Raw genomic sequence first — 26,478 nt, 5'->3', positions numbered from 1 at the left:
TTTCAGAATTTTTTTTGGAAAGATGTTATTGAATCTTGCAACTATTGGTGTTTTAATTTTGATACACAGTATAATTCTTTATTAAAAATATATATTGTACCTATTTTGACAGGGTAAGATATGTCCTTTAAAATGATGCATTGGCCATAGATTATCAATAATGGATACAGATGCTGCGAATAGTTAACTGAAAAGAGTAAAAAGCAGAGATAAAGAATTCTGTTATTTTGTACTGGTTCAGTAAAACTAGAAATATTACTTGTAGATATTTCATAATTTTTTGTGGCTGTTTTGACACATTCACTGACATTTTTATAGCGTTTGGAAGCTTGTGGTAAAACATTACTTAATTTTGCAGCTTATTCTGCTGCAACATACTGTATGAGTACAACATAACTAATTCTGGAGGTGTAGAAATTCTGAAAGAGAAATGCCTGGCCTTTATTTTTAGTGGTAGAATATGAATATTGACTGAAGGATATTATAGCCTGTAAAGTCAAAGTAGCAGAAAATGGACATAAATGAGGCTAAGTTTAAAAAGTTAAGGCAGGTTTTTAGACAAAATTCTTTCTTTCTTGCACTTTAAATCTCTCAAATCTCTGTTTGTTTATAACACATCAAGGTGTGCTGTTTAATAGAGGACTGAGTTTTCTTTGACAGATTTCAAGCTGATTGACCCCTTAAGCAGAAAGAGTAAGAGTATTGCGACAAGTAGATGTTCATAATTGAATCAAAGGAAACAAAGTCAAAACTCTTAGAGAAAAAAAAAAAAAAAGATGGTAAAGCTGTCTTTATTTGAGATGGTTATTTTACAGAAATAAATAAAATGCACACAAGGCATTCAATTTTATCACTATTATCATTTTCTATTTTTGCAATCATTTTCAAGTACTATCCTCTTTTTCATGATAGTTATGCTGACAACCATGATTTTTATAATCAGTTGAAATCACCGCTTATATCCGCCCTGAGTTAGGCAGGTTATCTCATAATATGCAAGACCTGACAGCTAACACCATTTCTAGTTTTGTTTTTCACATTGAAATGAAACTTAACACAAATAAAGTAACAAAAGCTACAATAAATATCATTATATAACATTTATTCCATTTAAACTGAATAAGGCAGTTTATCTGCTCCGTCTGGTAGATTGTTACCATAACCTTCTTTTAAAATATAATCTTTAGGAATCATCTTTTGATCTTCTGTAATAAGACAATTCAACAACTTAAATTTCTCTATAAATTCATGACCTACATTTTATGCAGCTACTACCTGTAAGTACTCTGTCATTGCCCATGTTAGTTTTTGTGATGTTGTCTTCTCATCAGTTTTCCATTTGTACAGTATGGGAATGCTAATATTAACGCTTATGCTGGAAGGTAGACATATAGATAGATACTTTATTATTGCAAGGGAAAAATGCATCAGGCTAGTTATTTTTTCACAATAACCTCCAAATAATGTAAGAGTGAAGCATTACATGTCAAAAACATCAGGGCCATTCTGATTCTTTGGCTGCTATCCAAAAAATTGGTATAACAACTATCCTTGGTGCAGTACATGGTGTACATTTTTGATGCATTTTTACCCAATACTTTGATTTCACAGTTTTTTGAGGAGAAAATCTCTCAAAAAATATTTGAGACACCATCACATTTAAGTGGCTCCATAAAAATGGCTTAGTTTGAAACAATGCCTGTTACAACATATAACCAAAATATTTCACATTTGTTATGGATGAAGAAAACAAAACCCTGTAGCTATTCCCTTGCCGGCAGAAATCATTTTAGCAAACAGCACCAAATAATATCTAAACAACAGAAAATCTTTCTTGGTTCCAAAGACCCATTTATATTAAAACTCTTATAATATGACTACTTTCACCACTCTTTTTAATCTTCTGTTTAAGAAAGACATTCAGACTTTTGGAAACATTTTTTTAAGAACAGTCCTACTGATGGTACACTTCTCAGGTGTGTTTATGCTTCTACTCTGTTCAATACTTGTATGGACTGGGTGTTGGGCAGCGTCGTGAGGTCCAGTGGCTGTGGGGCATGTTAGTGAAGAAATGACCTCTTGGGCACAGCCATCAGCCGTGTGTCTGTCTGAGGAAAGAATGTTGACCTTGTCTAGAGGTTTACTTATCTAGGCATTGACACTCGTGTCTCCAGAGACCCTTCCTATGAAGTTAGTAGACAGATTAGGAGAGCACTTTTATGGGGGTGGGGTGGCATGAGGTCGCTGGAAAGGGGTCTTTGCAAAAGGAAGAAGGTCCAAGTCTTTAGAGTGTTGGCACTTCCTGTTTTACTATATAGTTGTCAGACATGGACGCTATCCAATGACCTGAGACGTAGACTGGAATCCTTTGGTACTGTGCCTCTTCAGAAAATCATTGGATACTGCTGGTTTGATTTTGTGCTGAACGAGTAGTTGATAACGGAGTCCCAAATGAGGCATATTACCTGTACTGTGAGAGAGTGCCAGTTGCGGCACTACAGCCGGTGATCCACCTCACAGCATCTGAGTGGCTAGACCAGGACCCCAAGGTGTTTCGTCATGTGGTGGGTGCGGCATTGCGCTGTACCAGTGTATGCCTCCCAACCTGACCTGACCCAAGTCCTACTGGTATGTCCTTCTAATGTAATCATGTGTAATTAAATACATCTTTCCTTTGTGATATACTCCAATAAAGCTCTGACATACTCATAATATAACATTCTCAAAAGGAGCCGGATGCAACACAGAATCCAGCCCTGGATGGGGTGTCTGGCACACTCGTGTACAGTATACACACTATTTATTTTCTCATGGTCAACAGTATGCAGCATGCTTCAGTGTTGACAAAGGTTATGTATAAAAAAAATCACTAACCAACATAAAAAAATCTCATGTTCTTGATTTTGTTTGACTATTTTGTAGCAGTGCCATATGTGTAGCTTATATTATCAGTTTGTGCTACATACTGTATTTATGTAAATATGTGAATGTGTAGTTTTGTCCTTATTTGAAATGCAATTAGGGAAGCTATGCCTTTAAGGATAGTCATAGCATGGAAATGAGTGACAACATCCTCACAGTGTCAGCTCCTTCTTTTAATTCTATGTTCATTGTGTCTACTTCTGCTGTCCCTTCCATCCAAACAAAAAAATCCCTTTACTTCCATTTCAATGGTTATTTTTCCATTTCCAGATTTCTGAGCTCACGTCATCAGTGAATTTTTGCAGTATACCTGTCCTTAAAAGTATAGCCTCCCTAAATACATTTGATATCATGGCAAAACTACACAATCACTTATTTACATAAATCCGACAAGGAGCATAAACTGGTAATAAAACTTGCAATGTGACAATATGTCAAACAGATATCCTAGATGTCACATATCCCAAGTAACAGGTAACTCAGCTATAAAATATTGTATAAACTTGAAAACTGGATTTGATCATCCTTTATTTTCCAATACAACCCATAGTTATTTTTTGTTTTTTTTTGTAAATTAAGAAAAAATAACTATTTTGCCATTTAAAGGTTTCCAGTTACATAATAAATAAAAAAACACTTCAGAATCCAAATATGACTAGAAATAATAAATACATCTCTCAATTAAAATACAATTAAAATAGTTCCTTAAAAAACTGAACTCCGTGAAAAGCATAATAAATAAAATATATCTTTTTAAAATTGTAATTTAATATAAATTATTCTTGGCTGGTTAATCCATTGCCATACCTTCGATCTTGAAGGATTTATAAAAATCTTACACTCACTTCTACTTAATGGAATTAGTAAGTGTCTGTTGGATATGAATCTTACCACTTGCCAAAAAAATTGTACTTTTTTGACATTCTCAAGTTTAGCACTGCAATGTAGTCCAAAGCTTTGTCTATACTTGGTGAGTTAAATTTTTTTCATAATATTTTTTCTGACTAGGGTAGTGACTCAAATCCTTTCTGTAAGCTTTTTTTTTTTTTAAGTTGTCTTTATATGTGCAGATTTACAGAGACTAGGATGTTGTTTAAGGTTGTCAAATAAGAAGTCTGCAAAGCATCCCTAGTCCTATGCAGAGTTCTTTTGGTGCTGCTCAAGTTATTTCCTACAATCACCTTTTTTCTTTTAAAAAGACTATCAGTTCAGTTACATTGATTTCAGACACAGAGATAAATTCATCTGGCATATACAATACACAGGGGAGGGTAAAAGTAGATTACAGTTGTGAGTATGCAAAACACAATGTTTATTCTTATATTATTTATAATTGCCTTATTTATTTGTATTATTGTCTTCTGATTACTAAAGTGTACTTGAGTGTAGCAAGTCGACTACAAGAGTGTGTAAATAATGAAGGCCAGCAATTTAAGCACTTGTGAGATTGTATCTAAGTGCACTGTGTCATTTTGACATTCTTTTGAGTTAATAAGCTAATAAATCTATTGTGTTAATAAAGATTTTATAATAATCATAACCTGCATTTCTTTTTGCATACAAACAACAGTAAACATACTTTTTTCCACCCCTGTTTACACTATTATGGCTGTACTTCTAGGCAAAGAAGGGTCAAGTGCCTTGTAAACTCTTTTTAAAATTTTCACACCGATAGTTTTGAAGAATGCAATGTATTGCAAGTCACTTTGATGCTTGAAAAGAACATTTCTATATCATAGATATTGCAGAGTCTTCTTGGCTACTGCCTGCAGGCTCCAAGCCTAATCTATTGATTGACTGAAAGTATTTCTGCTTGCCCAGCGTAATAATGTCTTCAATTTCATCAGCAATATCCTTTCGTCCACTGTCTTTCATTGCCTCAATCAACTTGTTGATACAATCAGGAGAGTTGACGTTATTCTGTGCCCAGGTAAAAAGCATCTCTAGAGCCTGATTTCCCAAGTCATCTCTAAAAATGTCAGAAATATACAGTAACTTTTAGTAAGATTACTTTTTCAGTCCATTTCCTACACATATTTAAAGTATTAGCTTCAATGAAAACATTAATATAAATGCATCAGCCAAATAAGACATGTCAAATCATTGGTCAGAAAAGTGCATAATTATGTAAACATTTACTGTATAATACAATGCCCACAACTTTTTGCCATGCTTCCCAAGGTTTTGTGTGTGTCATGTATATTTTGCAGTATGGTCAACCTAGCTTTACATATTGACATGACAGTTTTGCACACCAAAAAAAAAATATTAAGAACTGCATTTGGGCACTGGCAGTATCATCAGTACTTAACAATTGTACTGACTTGGAATGTTTAGGTCATTCATAAATTTAAGACTTGCTTTCAAGTCCTGTGGTTTGCCTTTAGTCATTGCATTGCCACAATCAGACACAGCACCAATTTAAACCCAAAGTGAGAAGGTTACACTTAGTTTCTTACATATCATAAAAGTTAGATCCCAAATATCAAACATCACCAGTTCAGACACTGAATAGATATGCAGCACTAAGCAGCAGGTCTTTTTGATACAGAAAATAGTGAGCTCATTTTTTTTTTGCAATTCCACATTTTAGAAAATTAGAACGTCTAACTATAAAAATCATGTAGTGCAAATAAATTGTGTTCCAGGTGACAGGCTATTTGACACTGCTGTAACATTTGTTTTTGGTAACATTTACAAATACAGTAATCCCTCCTCCATCGCGGGGGTTGCGTTCCAGAGCCACCCGCGAAATAAGAAAATCCGCGAAGTAGAAACCATATGTTTATATGGTTATTTTTATATTGTCATGCTTGGGTCACAGATTTGCGCAGAAACACAGGAGGTTGTAGAGAGACAGGAACGTTATTCAAACACTGCAAACAAACATTTGTCTCTTTTTCAAAAGTTTAAACTGTGCTCCATGACAAGACAGAGATGACAGTTCCGTCTCACAATTAAAAGAATGCAAACATATCTCCCTCTTCAAAGGAGTGCGCGTCAGAGAGAGAAAAGCAAACAAATCAATAGGGCTGTTTTAAGTATGCGAAGCACCGCTGGTACAAAGCTGTTGAAGGCGGCAGCTCACACCCCCTCCGTTAGGAGCAGGGAGAGAGAGAGAGCCAGAAGAAAACAAAGTCAAAAATCAATACGTGCCCTTTGAGCTTTTAAGTATGCGAAGCACCGTGCAGCATGTCCTTCAGGAAGCAGCTGCACACAGAAGGTAGCAACGTCCCTATCGTCTAGGTGTGCGAACAGCCCCCCTGCTCACACCCCCCTACGTCAGCGCAAGAGAGAGAGAGAGAGAGAAAGTAAGCTGGGTAGCTTCTCAGCCATCTGCCAATAGCGTCCCTTGTATGAAATCAACTGGGCAAACCAACTGAGGAAGCATGTACCAGAAATTAAAAGACCCATTGTCCGCAGAAACCCGCGAAGCAGTGAAAAATCCGCGATATATATTTAAATATGCTTACATATAAAATCAGCGATGGAGTGAAGCCGCGAAAGGCGAAGCGCGATATAGCGAGGGATCACTGTATTACAAATTGTAGATTGCCTTATCCATAGTTTTACTTCAATTTAAATATATGATAATGTATCTACTTAGTAATAACTCAAATACAATATTACTGATTGAAAATTGAATACAAACAATTTAGCCACTGTATAGTGACTATAATTCAAGCTTGAATTAAATCTTTTCAAGATCAACAGATCTTGAATTGGGGATGTCTGTTTAAACAATGTATTACTCATAAAATTTAATTCTTCACATCTTAGCTATTAGAAATGAGGTCCATGAACTAGGGAAAAAATATGGCTAATTATATTATTTGAAAAAGTCTCTTATCTATTTTCATACTCATTTGACACAGTAGTACAAAATCTAAAAGCTAGTGACACAGTGTTCAATTTCATGCTACCTACTTAATTATTAAAGGAATCCATAAATTGTGCCAGAATGTTCAGATTTCTTAGTAGCCAAGTCTTAATAATAACACAACTCAGAAGTGCTGGATGCAGTTAATCAAAAACAAGAGGAAAAACAGAAATAAGTACACACAAGACAGTAAAAACAGAAGAATACTATGCATTGCAACCAGAGACCCTATTACTATAAATATGTAATAACATTCTTAGAAATAACAAATACTCTGGATATTTCTATGCTGTCAGCACTGGCATAGAATCAAATCAAATCAAATTAAATCAAACAGAAGATTCACTGACCTGTTTTTATATTGAATGCGATCGAGATGTTGGTAGGACAGACCCAGGTTGATACCAATATTTCTCCAGTCAGTACCAATCCGCAGTGCAATGCCCAGTAGATTAGCCTCAGTAAGATAGCCATTCTCTGCATTGCCAAGGTTGAGAGATGGATATAAAGGATCTTTGTTAGAGGGGCTCAAAAGACTCTTCTGACTTGACTTCAGTTTCTATTAGAAAAATAATTCCAAATCAAAAAAAAAAAGTCTGAAATTAGAACTACATATGTGACTTGTTTATGGTAAGTGCAGCAGATGGCAAAGTTAAAAATAAAAAAATGTAACTTCTTGTTTATGCAAAACATTTGTTAAGGCCACAACACATAGGGATACTGAAATTAAGTGTGTGCATATACATATTACATGCATATATACATTCATGCTGAAAATGTGAAAGGCTTTAAAATCTTTATTTGTATTCATGTAGTTTCATGAATGCTTAGATACCAAATATTGTCCACTGATGAAGGAAAAAATTGGGGAGAACTGGGTAGATAAAAACCAAATACATACTGGAAGGCAAATCGGTAAGGTTGCCAGCCATTGACTATCTGGACCTTTACGCCTCTTCAGTGCTTCCTCTGGAAAACTGTCAGGCAGTGCTCCCCGATAAAAAGAGACCTGTGAAGAATAAATTCTTAATTGCAGTGGTTATTGTATTTTTGGGGAAAACAAAATGATCTTGGTGTCAAGCCAATCTGCAGGTTGTTCCAATGCAATCTGCAACATACACTCAGTGAACTTTTCAATTAATGTTTTGTGAAGCTTTCTCCATTTTTTTCTGGTTATTTCACTTCTTTTTCTGTACATATTTAGTTTAAAGCAGACTTTTATTTGTAAAGTTGATTCCTATTTACATTTCATTCACTGTTTTCTGTCCTTTTCTGAAGATGGGATTTTTGCAGAGCCAAACAAATGTTTTCAATACTTTTCTGCGATTTATTCCATTCCTTCATTCATGTATAAATTTTTATTTTTTGTTTTTCAGCCTACTTAAATCGATACAAAATCACTGGTGGATCCGGAGCCTATTCCAGCATCACTGAACACAAGGCAAAAACTAGCATGGAAAGTGGTGCCAGTACATCACTAGACATAGGCATGCACACACATACTCTCTGTGTTTAAAATACATATCTACATTTCTTTTCCTTGTACTGTATTCATGTATTTATGTTTGCTTGGTAAAACGCCTTGCAATGGACACAGCTGCTACATAAAAAAGACAAACTCAGTTGTAAAACGATTTTAATCTAATATCATTGTAGGATGTTTTAGGTAAAATTTATAGCAATACAGTAGACCCCCGTGAAGTCGCGGTTCAGAGTTTGCAGCCTCAGCCATTTGCGGATTTTTCCTTAGAACCTATCTAATAATTGTTAGCAGAAACCGCAAATATTCTTCACAATTTTTATGGCTTTTATCATGGCAATACTGCACTGTAGAGAGACCAGGAAGCAACTGTATTGGAAAACACAGCTTGGGATGGTGAAAGTAGCCAATAGAATTTGAAAGTGCAACTCCCAGCAGTCCCTGCAGTGGCTCTGATTGGTCTTCTGCTTAGGGTGCTGGGGTCAAAGGATGTCAGCGCAGCTTTTAAAAAGGGGGCCGGTAATCAAAAGCAAAAAAAAAAGTTTTTGTAATTTGTGTTACAAGTTCCTGTCTGCCTGCCTTCTGTTGGGTTACCTGTACTTATTTGTTTTGTCCTGGATCGTTTTGTGTGACTGGATTGTCTGCCGTCTGCCGGTGTACATGAGGACTGTAAGTGGATTCATGGGCATCCTACAAAGAAAGGAAGCGCTCCTGAACCCGTCCACCCATCTTCACCATTTCAGGAACTAGCGGTAGGACTATCTTTACATTCCCATTCAATGTACAGATCTCGACTATCTATCTTCATCTTTACATTTCATCTGTTGCTGCTTTTCATGAATGTTTTTCATGATTTACTCTGTGTGTTTTGTTTGTGCTTTGTTGAATTTAATGTGTAATCGCCGTAAGGGGAACAGGGGTGGTATCGTTGTTTTCATTTTTTTCATTTGTTTTCATTACATTCTTTATTTGCTGTTTGATTACTGGTTTGCTTTGTTTTTGTCTCTGTTTGCAAGTGCGTGCGGGTCCGGCCAAGGCTGGATGCATCCCTAGAATCTCCATCATAAAAATAAATAAATCGCCGTCATCTCAACAGTGTGAATCTTAGCGGCACTGGACCGCTACAGCGTTATTCATTTCTCTTTGATGATGATTGACTGTGATGCATCCCCAGCTGAATGTTCTTCAAAAAAAACCTTCTTAAAAAATGCTGATAGGCCACCTTCACATTGCTCCCTTACTTGCTGGGCTTACTTGCAGCTGCTGTGTCGCGGGATATGCTTCATGCACGAAGCTACACATACTTAAAAGCCTGAACAGCACGTGTCCTTTTTGGCTGATTGCTTAGTTTCTCTCTTCTCACCCAGACATTCTCTGCTCCTGTTGTGGGTCCCGCTCCCATTGTGCTCCCCTATGATGTTTGCCTATTCTTTTAATTGATAACTAACTGCATACTGAGCTTGTTTTACTTCTGAAAGAGACATGTTTGTTTGAAGTGTTTGAATAAAGTTCCTGTCTCTACAATCTCCTGTGATTCTGTGCAATTCTGTGACCCAGTACTGCAGCCTGACTGTCTCTGGGATTGAGCCGCTGCACTATAGACAGCCAGCATCAGCGCTTATTTCTGTGTGCTTGCGTGCAGCCAGTTCAAGCGCAGTTGGCACGGTGATTTCATCCATGGCGTCAGTTGCACCTTGTACATATTGTTCCAGTACTTTTTAAAATAGTTTTTACAGTTCATTAGCAGTGTGTAAAATGATCAGTGTTGCAGTAATTGTGATGCTCTTTGTATGAAAAAAGTGTTCCATTAAAATGTAACTTTTTCTTTCTGAATTGTGGTGTTTACTTAAAGTGCAGTAAAAAAGTATTTGGCTTCCAGGGATGCATTAACCCCCAAGTATGTGGCAATTTAAGAGTTAAAGCCCCAAGATGCCGCCAAAAGGCCCTGCACCTTCTAAGGCTTCTGGCAATGAAAATGGGCTTGCATGAATTACAGTACATATAGAGGTAACATCGGTGTTTTACATTCTAGCACTGCTGGAGACATAGCAGTACAGTACTGTGCAGTATACAGGTTTACCTTTACATTCATTTTTTTAGGTAATGTATTAAGCTGAGTTTGAAATTAAATTAAAGTGTTTTGGGGGCATATTTAGGGTTTAAACTATAAAAATAGGCATTTTTTTTAACCACATCCAAACTACGCGGTTTTTCACAATTTGCAGGTGCTCTAGGAGCGTAACCCCCGTGAATTTTGGGGGTGTACTGTAATACAAAATGTGTTTCATATTTTCTTATTCTTTATATACTAAACCTTGAAAAAATAAATTATATTTATCTTTTTGTTCAAAAATGTCTCTCTGAATTGGATATGCACAGTACAAGTATTTCTCAATTGTTTTATACTTTACCTGTCCTTTAACAGGTTGCTGCATTCGATCCAATGTTGCTTTCACAAACACCTCCTTCATATTCTTGAGTTGGGAATAAAACACAAAGCAAATCCGACCATCAACACAATCTGGTCGATCTAGGACAAGAAATTAATTTCAGCACATGAAAGAAAAAAAGAGAAAAAAAATATTAAATTATATTGCACATCTTGAAACCCTAATTAATAGTAGAAGGTTGTTAGTAAGTTCATAAAATGAAGATAATTTACTTTTTGTTCATTTACAATATGTGACTATTGAATATATATAAACAAGTAAGTTCAGACTCCAAAAACATTATATACTGTATAACTCTTTGTAGAAATGCCTTTCTGTCTCGCTTACAGCAGCATAGCTGCAATCCATTCTTATGTAATATTGTTTATTTTATAGACAGTTCTTAGATCATTTAGGTGTTTCAAAGATAAGTTTATTTAAAAAATCAATATTAAGTTTTAAAAATAAAAATGATAAAATTTCATTACCAGAGTCCACCTCAATGCCCTTCTCAAACCCAGCAAAAAATTGTTCGCCTTCCAGCATGCTGATAATTTCAGAGGGTTCAGGGCCATCATATCTGCTATTTAGTTTTTGGACAGCACTGTCTATCTATGGAAAAAAATGTAAGCAACAGGGGTGACATTCTAGTACGACATATTAGAATAAATCACATCATATAATGATACTAAAAAATATTAATATTACAATACTACTATAGGATAATGTATTAAGTTACTCTGTGGCACAGCTCAAAAAACAATATTTTTACCAAGTGTTTATACACACAAACTCTCTGCTAATGCCATTTAATCATAATCAACATTAATATCACAGGTAGTCTACTTAGAGCACATGAGTCGAAATCACAACCTGCCACTGAAACATGACAGCACACATCATAACTAGAAGTACAAAAATATGGCTATATGACTAAAACTCTTGAAATACTAAATGGGATTCAAGTTAAATTTAAAGTACATTTTAAAATCTCACTTTTCACACCAAGTTCGAAATGGTACATTTCCCCCTTACTTTCCAGAACTTAATAATGTCTGTACTATAAACTGCATAGGGTAATTTAAAGATGCAACTTAAGTTTAAAATTTCCAGGATAAAATAAAACTTCCATAAAAGATGTAGTCTTAACTATAATGCATCCAAATGCAGGGACAGCCTACCTAGCAATATTAAGTGAGATCCCACTGGTCTCAGAACAAAGTATTTAGCAGAGGATATTCCTTTGAAAGCTGAAGTTGGAAATTACAGTGATTGTCTTATTAACTGTTATTAGATCTTTTCCCCAACCCTGCCACAAGGGATGCACAAACCAGTGTTTCTTTGTGTTGGTTCCAAGACAAGATAAATGGGCAGGGTTACGTCAGGACCCTCCTCGAACCGCCACCTTATCGTGGTGGAGGGGTTTGCGTGTCCCAATGATCCTAGGAGCTCTGTTGTCCAGGGATTTATGCCCCTGGTAGGGCCACCCAAGGCAAACTGGTCCTAGGTGAGGGATGAGACAAATTGCGGTTCAGCAGACCTTCTATGATGAATAAAAAAATTTGGACGGTGTTTTCCCTCGCCCAGGCACGGGTCACCGGGGCCCCCCTCTGGAGCCAGGCCTGGAGGTGGGTCTCGATGGCGAGCACCTGGTGGCCGGGCTTGCACCCATAGGGCTCGGCTGGGCACAGCCCGAAGAGGCAACGTGGGTCCCCCTTCCCATGGGCTCACCACCTATGGGAGGGGCAAAGGAGGTTGGGTGCAGTGTGAGATGGGTGGTGGCCGAAGGCGGGGACCTTGGCGGTCCGATCCTCGGCTACAGAAGCTGGCTCTTGGGACGTGGAATGTCACCTCTCTGAAGGGGAAGGAGCCTGAGCTAGTGCGCGAGGTTGAGAGGTTGCAGCTAAATATAGTCGGGCTCACCTCGACGCACAGCTTGGACTCTGGAACCAATCTCCTTGAGAGGGGCTGGACACTCTACCACTCTGGAGTTGCCCCCGGTGAGAGGCGCCGAGCAGGTGTGGGGATACTTATTGCCCCCCGACTTGAAGCCTGTACATTGGGGTTTACCCCGGTGGACGAGAGGGTAGCCTCCCTCTGCCTTCGGGTGGGGGGATGGGTCCTAACTGTTGTTTGTGCATATGCACCAAACAGCATTTTGGAGTACCTACCCTTTTTGGAGTCCCTGGAGGGGGTGCTGGAGGGCATACCTTCTGGGGACTCCCTCGAACTGCTGGGAGACTTCAATGCTCACGTGGGCAATGACAGTGAGACCTGGAAGGGCGTGATTGGGAGGAACGGCCCCCCCGATCTGAACGTGAGTGGTGTTTTGTTATTGGACTTCTGTGCGCGTTATAAATTGTCCATAACAAACACCATGTTCAAGCATAGGAGTGTTCATATGTGCACTTGGCACCAGGTCACCCTAGGCCTCAGTTCGATGATCGACGTTGTGGTCATGTTGTCGGACTTGCGGCCACATGTCCTGGACACTCGGGTGAAGAGAGGGGCAGAGCTGTCAACTGATCACCACCTGGTGGTGGGTTGGCTTCGATGGTGGGGGAGGATACTGGTCAGGACTGGTAGGCCCAGACGTGTTGTGAGGGTCTGCTGGGAACGTCTGGCAGAGTCCCCTGTCAGAAGTAGCTTCAACTCCCACCTCTGGCAGAACTTCGACCACGTCCCGAGGGAGGTGGGGGACATTGAGTCCGCATGGGCCTTGTTCCGTGCCTCTATTGTTGAGGCGGCTGACCAGAGCTGTGGCCGTAAGGTGGTCGGTGCCTGTCGTGGCGGCAATCCCGAACCTGTTGGTGAACACCGGCAGTGAGGAATGCTGTCAAGCTGAAGAAGGAGTCCTACCGGTCCCTTTTGTCCTGTAGGACTCTGGAGGCAGCTAATAGATACCGGCAGGCCAAGCGGAATGCGGCTTCGGTGGTTGCTGAGGCATGGGAGGAGTTTGGAGAGCCCATGGAGAACGACTTCCGGACGGCTTTGTGGAGATTCTGGTCCACCATCCAGCGTCTCAGGATGGGGAAGCAGTGCAGTGTCAACACTGTATATGGTGGGGATGGTGTGCTGCTGACCTCGACTCGGGACATTGTGGGTCGGTGGGGGGAGTACTTCGAAGACCTCCTCAATCCCACTAACATGCCTTCTAATGAGGAAGCAGAGCCTGGGGACTCAGAGGTGGGCTCCCCCATCTCTGGGACTGAGGTCACCGAGGTGGTCAAAAAACTCCTTGGTGGCAGGGCCCCGGGGGTGGATGAGATACGCCCGGAGTTCCTGAAGGCTCTGGATGTTGTAGGACTGTCTTGGTTGACACGTCTCTGCAACATCGCATGGACATCGGGGACAGTGCCTCTGGATTGGCAGACCGGGGTGGTGGTCCCCCTCTTTAAGAAGGGGGACCGGAGAGTGTGTTCCAACTACAGAGGGATCACACTCCTCAGCCTCCCTGGAAAAGTCTATTCAGGGGTTATGGAGAGGAGGGTCCGTCGGATAGTCGAACCTCGGATTCAGGAGGAACAGTATGGTTTTCGTCCTGGTCATGGTACAGTGGGCCAGCTCTACACCCTTAGCAGAGTCCTGGAGGGTGCATGGGAGTTTGCCCAATCAGTCTACATGTGTTTTGTGGACTTGGAAAAGGCGTGTCCTGTGGGGGGTGCTCCAGGAGTATGGGGTACCGGACCTCCTGATAAGGGCTGTTCGGTCCCTGTACAACCGGTGTCAGAGCTTGGTTCGCATTGCCGGCAGTAAGTCAAACCCGTTTCCAGTGAGAGTTGGACTCCACCAGGGCTGCCCTTGTTCACCGATTCTGTTCATAACTTTTATGGGCAGAATTTCTAGGCGCAGCCAGGGTGTTGAGGGCGTCCGGTTAGGTGGACTCAGGATTGGGTCACTGCTTTTTGCAGATGATGTTGTCCTGTTTGCTTCATCAGGCCGTGATTTTCAGCTCTCTCTGGATCGGTTCGCAGCTGAGTGTGAAGCGGCTGGGATGGGAATCAGTACCTCCAAATCCGAGACCATGGTCCTCAGCCGGAAAAGAGTGGAGTGCCCTCTCAGGGTTGGGAGCGAGATCCTGCCCCAAGTGGAGGAGTTCAAGTATCTCGGGGTCTTGTTCACGAGTGAGGGAAGAATGGAACGTGAGATTGACAGGCGGATCGGTGCAGCGTCCACAGTGATGCGGGCTCTGCATCGGTCTGTCGTGGTGAAAAAGGAGCTGAGCCGTAAGGCAAAGCTCTCAATTTACCAGTCGATGTATGTTCCTAACCTATGGTCATGAGCTATGGGTAGTGACCAAAAGAACGAGATCGCGAATACAAGCAGCTGAAATGAGTTTCCTCCGCTGGGTGTCTGGGCTCTCCCTTAAAGATAGGGTGAGAAGCTCAGTCATCCGGGAGGGGCTCAGAGTAGAGCCGCTGCTCCTCCGCATCGAGAAGAGTCAGATGAGGTGGCTCGGGCATCTGATCAGGATGCCTCCTGGACACCTCCCTGGTGAGGTGTTCCGGGCACGTCCAACCGGGAGGAGGCCCCGGGGAAGACCCAGGACACGCTGGAGGGACTATGTCTCCCGGCTGGCCTGGGAACGCCTCGGGATTCTCCTGGAAGAGCTAGAAGAAGTAGCCGGGGAGAGGGAAGTCTGGGCATCTCTGCTCAAGCTGCTGCCCCCGCGACCCGACCTCAGATAAGCGGAAGAAGATGGATGGATGGATGGATGGATGGATGGATGGATGGATATATCAGGAAGGGCATCAGGTGTTAAATTTTGCCAAATGAATATGCGGTCAACAATACAAATTTCCATACTGGATCGGTCGAGCCCCAGGTTAACAATGACCGCCACCAGTACTGTTTGCCAACAGGGTGCTGGCGGAAATTGGGCTACTGTTGGCCGAAGAAGAAGAATAGGAAGGAGAAGAAGAGGGGGGAGACGTGTCCAGAGGCAGGAGGAAAGGAGGAAAGTAAAGAGAGTGGAACTGAGGGTAGGAACTTTGAATGTTGGCAGTATGGCTGGTAAGGGGAGAGAGTTAGCAGATATGATGGAGAGAAGGAAGGTTGATATATTGTGCGTGCAAGAGACTAAATGGAAGGGGAGAAAGGTCAGGTGGATCAGAGGTGGATTCAAATTGTTCCATCATGGTGTGGATGGGAGAAGAAATGGGATAGGGGTTATTCTAAAGTAACAGTATGTCAAGAGTGTTTTGGAGGTTAAAAGAGTGTCAGACAGAGTAATGATTATGAAGCTGGAAATTGGAGGTGTGATGACAAATGTTGTTAGTGCATATTGCCCGCAAGTTGGGTGTGCAATGGATGAGAAAGAAGAGTGAGTTGGATGAAGTGATGAACAGTGTACCAAGGGACAGAAAGTGGTGATTGGAGCGGATTTCAATGGACATGTTGGTGAAGGGAACAGAGGAGATGAGAAGGTGATGGGTAGGCATGGTGTCAAGTAGAGGAATGAAGAAGGTCAGATGATAGTGGATTTTGGGTGACAGTGAAGAGTTACCAGACAGTTGGGCAACTACAGCAGATGTATTAAGGGTGACAGCAAGAACAGGGCTTGGCGTGACATCTGGACAGAGGAAGGAGGAAAAGGAAACCTGGTGGTAAAATGGGGAAGTACAGGAGAGTATACAGAGGAAAAGGATGGCAAAGAAGAAGTGGGATAGTCAGAGAGATGCAGAAAGTAGACAAGAGTACAAGGAGATAAGGTGCAAGGTGAAGAGAGAGGTGGCGAAGGCTAAAGAAAAGGCGTATGATGAGTTGTATGAGAGGTTGGACACTAAGGAGGGAGAAAAGACCTGTACAGATTATATTATGAAACAATTATACAAAACAGTTAAGTGTGTACCTGTAGAATTACATACACATGCAGTACCATATTTTATATGCCACCTTTAAACATTTTATGAAATCAAAGCTTCATGTAAAGGTTTAAACTTTTGTATTATTACATGGTTCACAACAATATGCCACATGTTATTTCATAGTACTGGTGTTCATTTTCTCAATTTATACATACTGACATGGGTGCAGGGGAGTGGGAGGAAATGTTATGGCAGTCCTGGTGCAATGATAGAGAAAAGTGGCAAAGGTAAAAATTATGCTCTTCTTTTTTTCTTCATTCTTATGTTCCTGTAAGAAGATCAAATCAATGTCATATCACACAAGTGCTAAATAAGTTATCTATGAGTGGCACTAAAACCAAAACAAGTCATGAGTGGCACTAAAACCAAAACAAGTCTCTAGTACATCTGTATTTAACTTGCCAGTCTACCTTACAGTGCTAACTGCCCTAATATACTGACAAAATTCTATAAAAGAGAAGTGTAACAATTATCCCTACCCATTATTCCGGTAGCACAGCATCTTTGCTAATTTATGCAAAGAAGGCAACATAATCATTCAAGTAATCCATGGTGTCAGTTTTTAAGCAAGATGACAAGTACGGGATCTTTCTTAGTGTAGTAGGAGCAAAGGTGTTGGTACAGCAGTGTTTTCTGTGGTGGCACACTTTTTGTAACCCAAAAAATCCCAAGGCACACCACAATTCTACCAACCAAAAACTCATTAAATCTGTTAGGATGTACTCGCACTCGAAATTTGTTCCGTGCCCGAGCATGTTTGTCTGCATGTAACCCCTCAAAATCTAGTTCGTTTGACTTGTATGATCACTCTGTGCTGGGCCATTCGTACTGTGCTGTGGCCCACTTGGAACAGGTGTGCCCAGGCATGGTTCAGTAGGATACAGTAACAGTGTGATCGCTAAACATGCCCAAGCACAGAAAACAGACATGACGTCAATGATGTGATAAGTCAGTGCAATTCTCATTTCAATCGATATCATCTGAGTTCTAAACAAGTTTTTATTTTCACCTTATAGATGAACGTGAATTGTAGTTGGCAAGAAAAGACGCAAATTTCTCTCTGTAAAAAGCTTCTCGTACGTGCAGTACAATTTACAGCAAAACGCTGCACTGCACAACCAATAAATCTGTAACAGGGTAGAGCGTTACCTTGTCCTACACAAAAAAAACACAAAATAAGTAAAATCATTTTGACATGCATGCTGTCATTCTGTGTTCAGATGTTGTTTCAGCTTTACACACAGTCGCATGGTCATGATGCCCGGGCCCAGAATGGTACAAAACAAATGTTACTAGTGCTAAACTGTCCAAAGGGGCAGAACAGGGGGCAACAAAAAAAAACAGCTTGGAGATTGCCATTCACAGACAAAGCACTTAGTGGGCACTTTGGACGCACTTCATAGTTGCTTTGCTCTCTGCCTCACTTCACTGACTCAGGGTCAGGGGCAACTCATATGCCCAAAGGCCCTCAACTCTGCAAGAGTGGTTGGCAAACACTCGCCCACGCAGATGGACTCCTGACACGTCTCCTGGATGCTAAAGTGCTGTCTAAATGCTGCATCGGCAAAACAGCGATCACAGAGTTGCTTTTATGTCAACTTCTACAGGTAGTCCTGTCATCTTCAGCCAGGTCTCAACCACCTGAGTAGAGTGTCTCTCTAGGGTCAGGACCAAGGGCATTACAGTGTTACTTCCACAGCACACCAGATAAAAAAACACTTGTGTAGAGTATAATTATGAAGTTGTTGATGGTGATGAACAATTGAGTATGGTATTTGCAGAGTTTTAACACAAGTTTTAATGTATGCCCATTTAAGATATGGTTATTCTTTCAATTAAATCAGTCGTCGGGGTGCATTTAAACTCAAAAGTCATTTTGATCGTTTTTTATATTTTGACACATCTGTGGTCTGATATGCTATGCCAATTTGAAAATTAATACATTGGCTTTGTTTTCTTATTACCTTCTTTTTGACTTGTCATTTTAGGAAAGCATTCAAATTCAGGTTATAATTGCTCAAGTAGTATTTTGTTAAAAGTTCTGGTTTGAGGTTATTGTTTAAGTTTAAAGTATGCCATTATTTTTTTTAATTCCTTTCTGATTCTGATTCTACATTAATTTTGTGATTCAGTGTGCATTTTCTTCAGGATTTACTAGGGAGCTTTACCCCCTGCTCGCTTCGCTTGCCAAACCCACCCCCCGGCCTGCGCTATGCGCCAGCCACTTCACATCACTGCCGCTATCGTTGTGAAGAGGTGGGCTGAATGCACCCCAAGGAGACGTGGTCACTCCTCCGAAGCCCCCTCTTAAATGGTGATACAATGGGAAACAAATACATTTTTTTTTACCTCCTCTTTGCTCGATCAGCTGCTAGCTTGGTGCTGCTGACTTGCTGCTGCAGCGGCGCTTCAAACATTTAAAAGCCTTGTGATGGACAACCTGGTCCCATACCCGGCAGGGACGCCCCTGCTGCATCTGTTCCGGGGGAGCAGCCATGGACACTTCAATACCTCCCCCGGGACGCTTGGTGGCAGCCTCCCTGGCAGACGATGATTCCCCAACCTGGCGCATGGCTCCATGGGAGATGGAGTCCTCCACATCCTGGTTGGGGGCTCGGATGGCCGCTAGGGGGATTGCATGGAGTCTGCAGCCTGGCTGGTCGAATCTGCAGCCCCACCCGGAAATGCAATTAGGACCAGGTGGTCAAGCACCTGGAACGCTTCCGGGTGGAGTATAAAAAGGGCCAGCCACCACCACTCAAGGAGCCAGAGTTGGGAGGAAGGAGACAAAGCTTGTGGAGGAGTGGTGGGAGAGAAGAGTGTATTGTTGTTGTGTGGAAAAGGAGTGCTTTTGGGACTGTGTATTGCCTGTGGGTCACGGGGAAGACGTGCTCCCACGGGTGAAGAAAAATAAAAGCCCTTGTGTTTCATACGTGCCTCTGTGTCGTTCTGTGCCGGGTCAGGCGCCTATATAGCGCCTTTTCTACAGCTTGTACAGCAAATGTCCTTTTGTCTCACTGCCTTGTCTCTCTTCTTCCCCAGATGCCCCTATGATTAGGAAGATTTTCTATTCTTTCATTGAGAGACGGAACTGTCCCCTCCGACTACACATGGAGCGTGATTCACTCCTGAAAGAGACTTATTCAGACACTTCAAACAAACATAACATTTCTGTCTCTAAAATCTCCTGTGTATCTGTGCAACTCTGTGACCCAAGTATGACAGCATATGTGGATTTCACTTTCACAAAACAACAAATCTTTTAATTTTCGTGGATACACCTCTTCATTGGGAAGAAACACTACTTTTCTTTTTGAAAATGGTTGTAAGTAGGGCATGACTTGCAAAAGTCACTGTCTTGCGGGACCTGCTTCCAAAGGTTGTAAGTATGACGTGACTTGACTGTCTCGCGGGACATGAAAGTGTCTCTCTTCAAAAGATCACGTCTCGTCGCAGGATAAAAAGTCTCATCTCGTCCCAAGATTTTTTTTTATAATAGAGAGATGTATTAATTTTATAATTTCATGTTTTAATGTTAGATGTTAGTTAATTTTTATTTAATTCGTTTCCCAGTCCTAATACACATACACACAAATAAACACATACATATATCTGTATGCACATACACAGTAAAGACTCATTATTTTCGTCTGCCACACTGCCCCTCCCCCAATGTCATGTCCCAACTAATGACACTGAGCTTTAATGGTGGAGCTTCCATTTAGACATATTAAATGAAATCTAATCTAATAACATAGAAATGCCATCATAAGCAGTTGTATTACAGTGCTAATATTGCTATTATTTTTTTATTATTGCCAGCTACATTTCAATTATTACTATTAATTTATGTTTTTTCCTAATACAGTGGAACCTCAGGTCACGACCGTAATTCGTTCCAAAACTCTGGTCGCAACCCGAAGTAATTTCCCCCATAGGATTGTATGTAAATACAATTAATCCGTTCTGGACCGTACGAGCTGTATGTAAATATATATACGCTCACTCGCTCACGTTCTCTCTCTCGCTCTCTCTCTCGCTTGCGTTCTCTCACTCTCTCTCACTCACTCACTCGCACTCTCTCTTGCCTGCTCGCTGCAAAGGGAATGCACAGGGAGAAACCGACCACATGCGGAAATCATCGGCGAGTACAAACCGAAAGGGAAACTGGCTTGTTCGTCACCCGAGTGTGTGGTCGTGAACAGATGCAAAAGTTTGGCAAACTTTTTGGTCATAACCTGATTTGTATGTGGTCCGAGACGTTCGTGACCCGAGGTTCCACTGTATTAGGTTAGGTTACTTGAGGTTTGGTTAGCTTAAGAGTAGGTTTTGTCAGGTTAGCTGTATACTTTACTGTAAGATTGACACAAAGGCACATCCCTGTGCACTACTGGCACTCAGCTAGGTTTTTGCTGCACACTGTGCACGGAATGCAGCAATACAAAGATGAGACACCTTATAGCCAAAGTCAGCATGGCAAAAATCACATCAGACACAGAGGCACGCCCCCACCCTTATTATACACCCAATTATTTAATGACAAAATCAACTAATGATACTCTGGTCAGAACCATGTGCCATGATTAATTGAGATATACCTGTATAAACATACACATACATGAATATACCCTTCAATTCAATACACACATATGTACATCTTTTTTTATTCTTATGTTAAAATAAATCATATTATCTTGTTTATTGCAACAAGCATGTCTGGGTTATTTGTTAAAGTAAGTCTGTTGTCTAAGACGAACCACAAAAGAGAAAGTGAAAGTGATTAATGTAGACTTTCGCCAATTTGTGAACCTCATTCATAAATTGTACCAATCTCGTCATATTTTTGGAATGCAGGCTGGGAAGTGAAACAAAGATCATTAACTCAAACTACATTTAATTTGGTGTCCCTTAGGGGATGGTTTGTTGATTGTCTTTACAATTACCAGCATTGGCAATGGTAAAAAACTGATAATTAATTAACTGAGCAATCATACTCCCTTGTCCTACAATATGAAACATCTTTATAAATATAAACCTACTTTTTGGTTGGGCAGACACTGCAACAGAATTTGCTCTGGATCTTTCTTCCTTTGAAGAGCCAAAAACCGGACCTGATAGAGGCGAAGCCGTTTGTACACATTACGTACCACTCCTCCAATATAATGTTTTGTTGTGTACCAAAGCCAGTACCTGCAGCAGATGAATAAATAAATGCAAATGTTATCAGACTGAGCACTGCAAAACCTTACTTAATTCACAAATCAAATCACCCAGTTCCACCTCCAATTATATCTTCTTCAGCTTTCCTCTGGGCCTCATCCCCTCCACCTCTTCACTCAATCATTCTGTTCATTTAACTCCATTTAACTAACTCAGTCTGCCTCTACATCAAGTCTCTCTCTTAATCTGGCATTCTTCTTGCTCCATGATGCTCCACACATCTTTCTGATCATTATCATTTCTGTTGATTCCTACTTTGTTTTATGATCTGCCTTTGCATCAGCTATGCCTCACTCCTATAGTACATATTATTCCTCCTCAAGCAGCTTTCATAACTTGGGTTTAGAATAGGGTCACAATCCTTCTTGTGTGTCGTAATATGTGACTAAAGGAGGCTGGCTTTTTGAAGGGTATCTGCTCATAAATATTTCTGCTCTAATACCCCTCTGATGATGAGATAAATAGATGATAGTAACAAACCACTTAAACTATAATGTATATTTATGCAGACTTGACAGAGAAACATAATTGTGTAATTTGGTCAATTTTTATTTGTTTTAGGGTGCATTTTTGAAACAAAAGTAAAATAACTTTTTTTTGCCTAAATTACTAAATTGTATGTACAGGATGTGTGATTATGCCAGGTCTTCACTTGAAAAGTCAGCAAAAACATTTAAACGTACATATATTTTTAATAAACTAACCACAAAAATTTTATGCAAAACAGGCAATAGGATTTAAACTACAGTAAAGTCATTAATATTCTCTGTTGAAGATGGTGCAAACTTGGTTATTGGTTTTTGATTGAACCAATTTCTTAATAGAAACCACTTCCAGTTATTAGTTGATGAATCTGATTAATTAAATGCCATTTTATTTTTACATACTATAGAGTCAGAAGTAGACTTTCCTGCATTTTTTATTATTTGCAAGACATTTTGTGCTTAGTTTCATCATAGCTTTTATCTCAAAAAATTCCCATGGTTCACTTTAATCATTTTTTTTCTCCTGCTTTTTATTAGTCAAAATTGTATTTAAATTATTTATTTACATTTCAATAACACATAGACGACACTGGAAAATAGTACTCTACAATGTATCCCAAAAAGGAGATGTTTCATTTTCATTTTCTCTAATGTGTTCATAATCAAGAAGTTGCTTAAAAAAACTGACAGTAAATTCCCAATAAGCAAACCCAAGAAAACATTGATTTTAGCTAAACAGATCACATAAACTCTTGTTTAATCCTTTATAAATCTGATATTAGCTGGCGCAGTATTATTCCATTAAAGTAGTATAAATAGGGAGATAATAAAATGGTTAATTATATGCATTTACTATGCCATTGTTATCAGCACCCATAGTGGTTATCCACAGCCACGCTTGTGAACACCAGCTTGAGTCAGAGGTACATTTTTAGACAAAGTAGAAGAAAATTTAAATGTAGAAGAAATTAAAAGAAGAAATTCCTTACCAAGAAAAGTGGGTGACCTCAAAGATAACAAAAAGGTGTGTAAACTGCAGCTGCACCTGCTGAGTTATATCAGTCCAGGTTTCTGCTGTAGGATCTCCATGGAATAGGTGAATCCTTGAGTGATCCAAAGAAAAGCCTAACAGAAAAAGGCAAGTCTGAAAATTTTGATCTGTGAAGACCACAAGTAAATGAAACAGGAAAAATAAACAAGGTATTTCGGCCAAGTATTCACATCAAACAATATGCACCTGTTAGTATCAGCTAACTCCATTCAGAAAATGTATGTTATGTAATGTTATGTTCTGGGAATTTGCTACAGTAAATATTCTGAATGTAAATCCAGATTATGAGGATACAATTTCACTGTACCTATGATGAAAAATGTACAAAACATACGATATTAAAAATCAGTTTTACACAAACCAGCAAGACTAAAATGATTTTTGTATTTTAAAATGTATAGAATTTCATGTCAAATTTTTTTCTTCACAATCATGGTATGTATTAGTTTGCTACATTCAACTGTGTTATAAAGTGAAATATATTTTATAAATTTAAAAAAATAAGTATCCTAATCTTGCATTGTATAATGGAGGCAAAGGATGCCAGCTTTTTTTTTTTTTAAAGAAAAGCCAAAACCATACCGAATACATCCACTTTGAATTAGCAAGAATTTAGATTTAAGAAAACATGCCTTCCACGTTTCTGAGGCATGCTTATGTAACAAAAGTAAACGTAAAAGAATACATTTTATCAGATATCCTTGGTCCTATTTTTTCGAGGTAAGAATACATTTCTTGGTCATTTGTCTGCCTGCAGCAGCAACTGTGGGTGGAGTTATAACAACCCAACACCAAACTCCCTCAATCACAGCCATTTGCATTCTCTGTTTTACATTGTACATATCATAGATGCATGATGAGTGGCAGTGTAGTGAAAACAGCACATAGGAGTTCCTTATATTTTGCACATCTAATTACAAATACTGTATGATCAGAACTGATTACACTGCATTGTATTTTTAATAAAAGCCTTCGATTTTTGAAAGAGCTCAGCCACATTTTCTGTGATGTGTCATGCACATGATTGATAATAAAAAATAGGAAAATGAAAAAGGTAGAGTGTGAGATAGGGAAGATTGAAGCACCACAAACCAATTATCATGATGAGTCACTTTTGCTGAGGATATGTTAATAAAAGAACTAAGCACAATGTTCTTGAGTGAGTAAATTCACTGACAATGACACCAATCAATCCATAAATACATAGGCAGAACATTAAAACTCCAAATAGGACCTGGTGCTGTGAGGCAGGAATGTGGAACCACTCTGTCTATATTAAAACATTTGTACTGAAATTACTAAACTTCAACCTCCTTATACTTAGGAGAATGAGCATTGCAGTGTGGCCTGTGTGTGTTCATCCCAAGATGGATTGGCACCTTGTCCAGGTATTGCTCCTGCCTTACGTCCAATGCTTGCTGGGATCGGTTCCCGATGTCCTGCAATCCTGCCCTGGATTGATGGGTTGAGTATATAGATGGATGGATACCTATAGCATTTGTTCAGGTCTTGTCACTTAAATACAAGGTATACTGTACATCTACTCAATATTCTCAGTTACTAAAGTAACGTTTTTGTCCTATTGGATTTATAAAATAAAAATAAATGCACCGAATTTTACAAATTGTTTACTTGTATATAACCCATTCAGTGATTTGTAAGTGACTATTGCAGCTAATTTGCTGAAAAAGCTGGCACACAATTACAATACTGTAGACAGCATCAAAGTATAGAAACAAACAAGCATACTCAAAATGAACACTGTCACAGACACATGAATAGGTTCATTATCAGGACTTCTGCACTGATAGTAACTCCACTTGGGGAAGGAGGTGGTGCTGTCATTCACATCTTCTCCTTTTTCATATATAGATAATCTTGCCTGAAGAAGGGGCCTGATTTGCCTCAAAACCCTGCATATTGTAATATTTTTTAGTTATTCAATAAAAGGTGTCATTTTACTTGACTTCTCACTACATTCATAATGGCTAACATGGTACAACACCCTAGTGCTACATATATAGACTAAAAAAAAAACAGATTCAGTGACCCGTGAAGGCATGCCCACATCCATAAGAAGCCCCACCCATTATGGAGAAGAACCATTAAAATGCCACAACTACCACAGAGCAGAGGTCATGTTAAATGGGCTTACGTCTGCTAAGACGTTTCTACTTTTAGTGCTTTGCAACTCTTTGCTTTTTTTTTTTCTTTCAATATATAGGGAACACCGTCATTGTGCCTCAAACCTTTATCTGTGTTGTGCCTTATCTTTTACAATAAAATTTATTTTACAACATATTGTACATGCAAAAGAAACTTGTGATTATCCTTCAAAAATATGGGTAAATGCTGGATCATGCATACATGCATGCAACAAATATTTTCAATAACTTCATTTAAGCTTTTGTGTTTTATAGAAGAGACACACCACATGCAATCTAGAATTAATTTTCATCACAGGAAAAAGTCCTGGGAACCCCTCGTATAAATGGAAAGATGCACAAACACTTGCAGGTATTCAAATACTCACAACCATCGAACGTACACAAACAGCCATATTTTCATTCACTTTTTCTGTTCCTATATGTGCAGGAACTTCAGTTTGACAATTTTCTTTAAATGTAATGCCAGCATATTGGAATTTCAATGTTCATGTACACATTCTTTAATATCATGTGGACACTTTCTCCAGTATCTATATTGCCTGCCTATGTACTTCAGGATTGACTTTAAAACATACTCCCTCGCTCAGTATTCCAAGAGTGGCATTTTGTTTTCATTCAACAAAAATCTGGAATACTTTAACATTAAAAAAAAAAAATATATATATATATATATATATATATACCGTATATATATATATATATATATATATATATATATATAATATATATATATATATATATATATGTATATATTTCATTTGGCTTTTTCTCGGTTCTTTGATCAATTAGCATTCCTTCATAGTGGAGGGAGGTGGTAACTGTCTCTTATCATAAAGTGTTGTTTGTAGAATGGTCACCGATTTTTTCTTCAAACCCCCACCAAAGTGCTTGGTGGTGGTGGAGGTTGTGATATGCCCAGCCAATGAATGCTACAGTCACCTGCTGAGAAAATGAAGATAGCTGCACAAGAGTATCC

At 39.6% G+C, this 26,478-nt stretch overlaps 1 protein-coding gene across 1 annotated transcript in view; it reads right to left on the bottom strand.

The window, feature by feature from the left end:
* Positions 1-772: 772 nt before the first annotated feature.
* Positions 773-26,478, bottom strand: part of pidd1 (p53-induced death domain protein 1) — an 81,611-nt gene continuing 55,905 nt past the window's right edge. The window contains exons 8-14 of the mRNA XM_051922579.1: positions 23,273-23,408; positions 21,618-21,768; positions 11,200-11,323; positions 10,694-10,812; positions 7,704-7,811; positions 7,153-7,361; positions 773-4,891 (exon numbers count right to left, since the gene is read on the bottom strand). Coding sequence (XP_051778539.1) covers positions 4,651-4,891; positions 7,153-7,361; positions 7,704-7,811; positions 10,694-10,812; positions 11,200-11,323; positions 21,618-21,768; positions 23,273-23,408 — 1,088 coding nt within the window. The 3' untranslated portion in view covers positions 773-4,650. The remainder of the gene's footprint in view (positions 4,892-7,152; positions 7,362-7,703; positions 7,812-10,693; positions 10,813-11,199; positions 11,324-21,617; positions 21,769-23,272; positions 23,409-26,478) is intronic.

The sequence above is a fragment of the Erpetoichthys calabaricus genome, chromosome 2, assembly GCF_900747795.2.
Source record: "Erpetoichthys calabaricus chromosome 2, fErpCal1.3, whole genome shotgun sequence".
In the NCBI taxonomy this organism is placed as follows: domain Eukaryota; kingdom Metazoa; phylum Chordata; class Cladistia; order Polypteriformes; family Polypteridae; genus Erpetoichthys; species Erpetoichthys calabaricus.
Note: the sequence above shows the minus strand (reverse complement) of the source record. Positions and strands in the feature narration are given on the sequence as shown.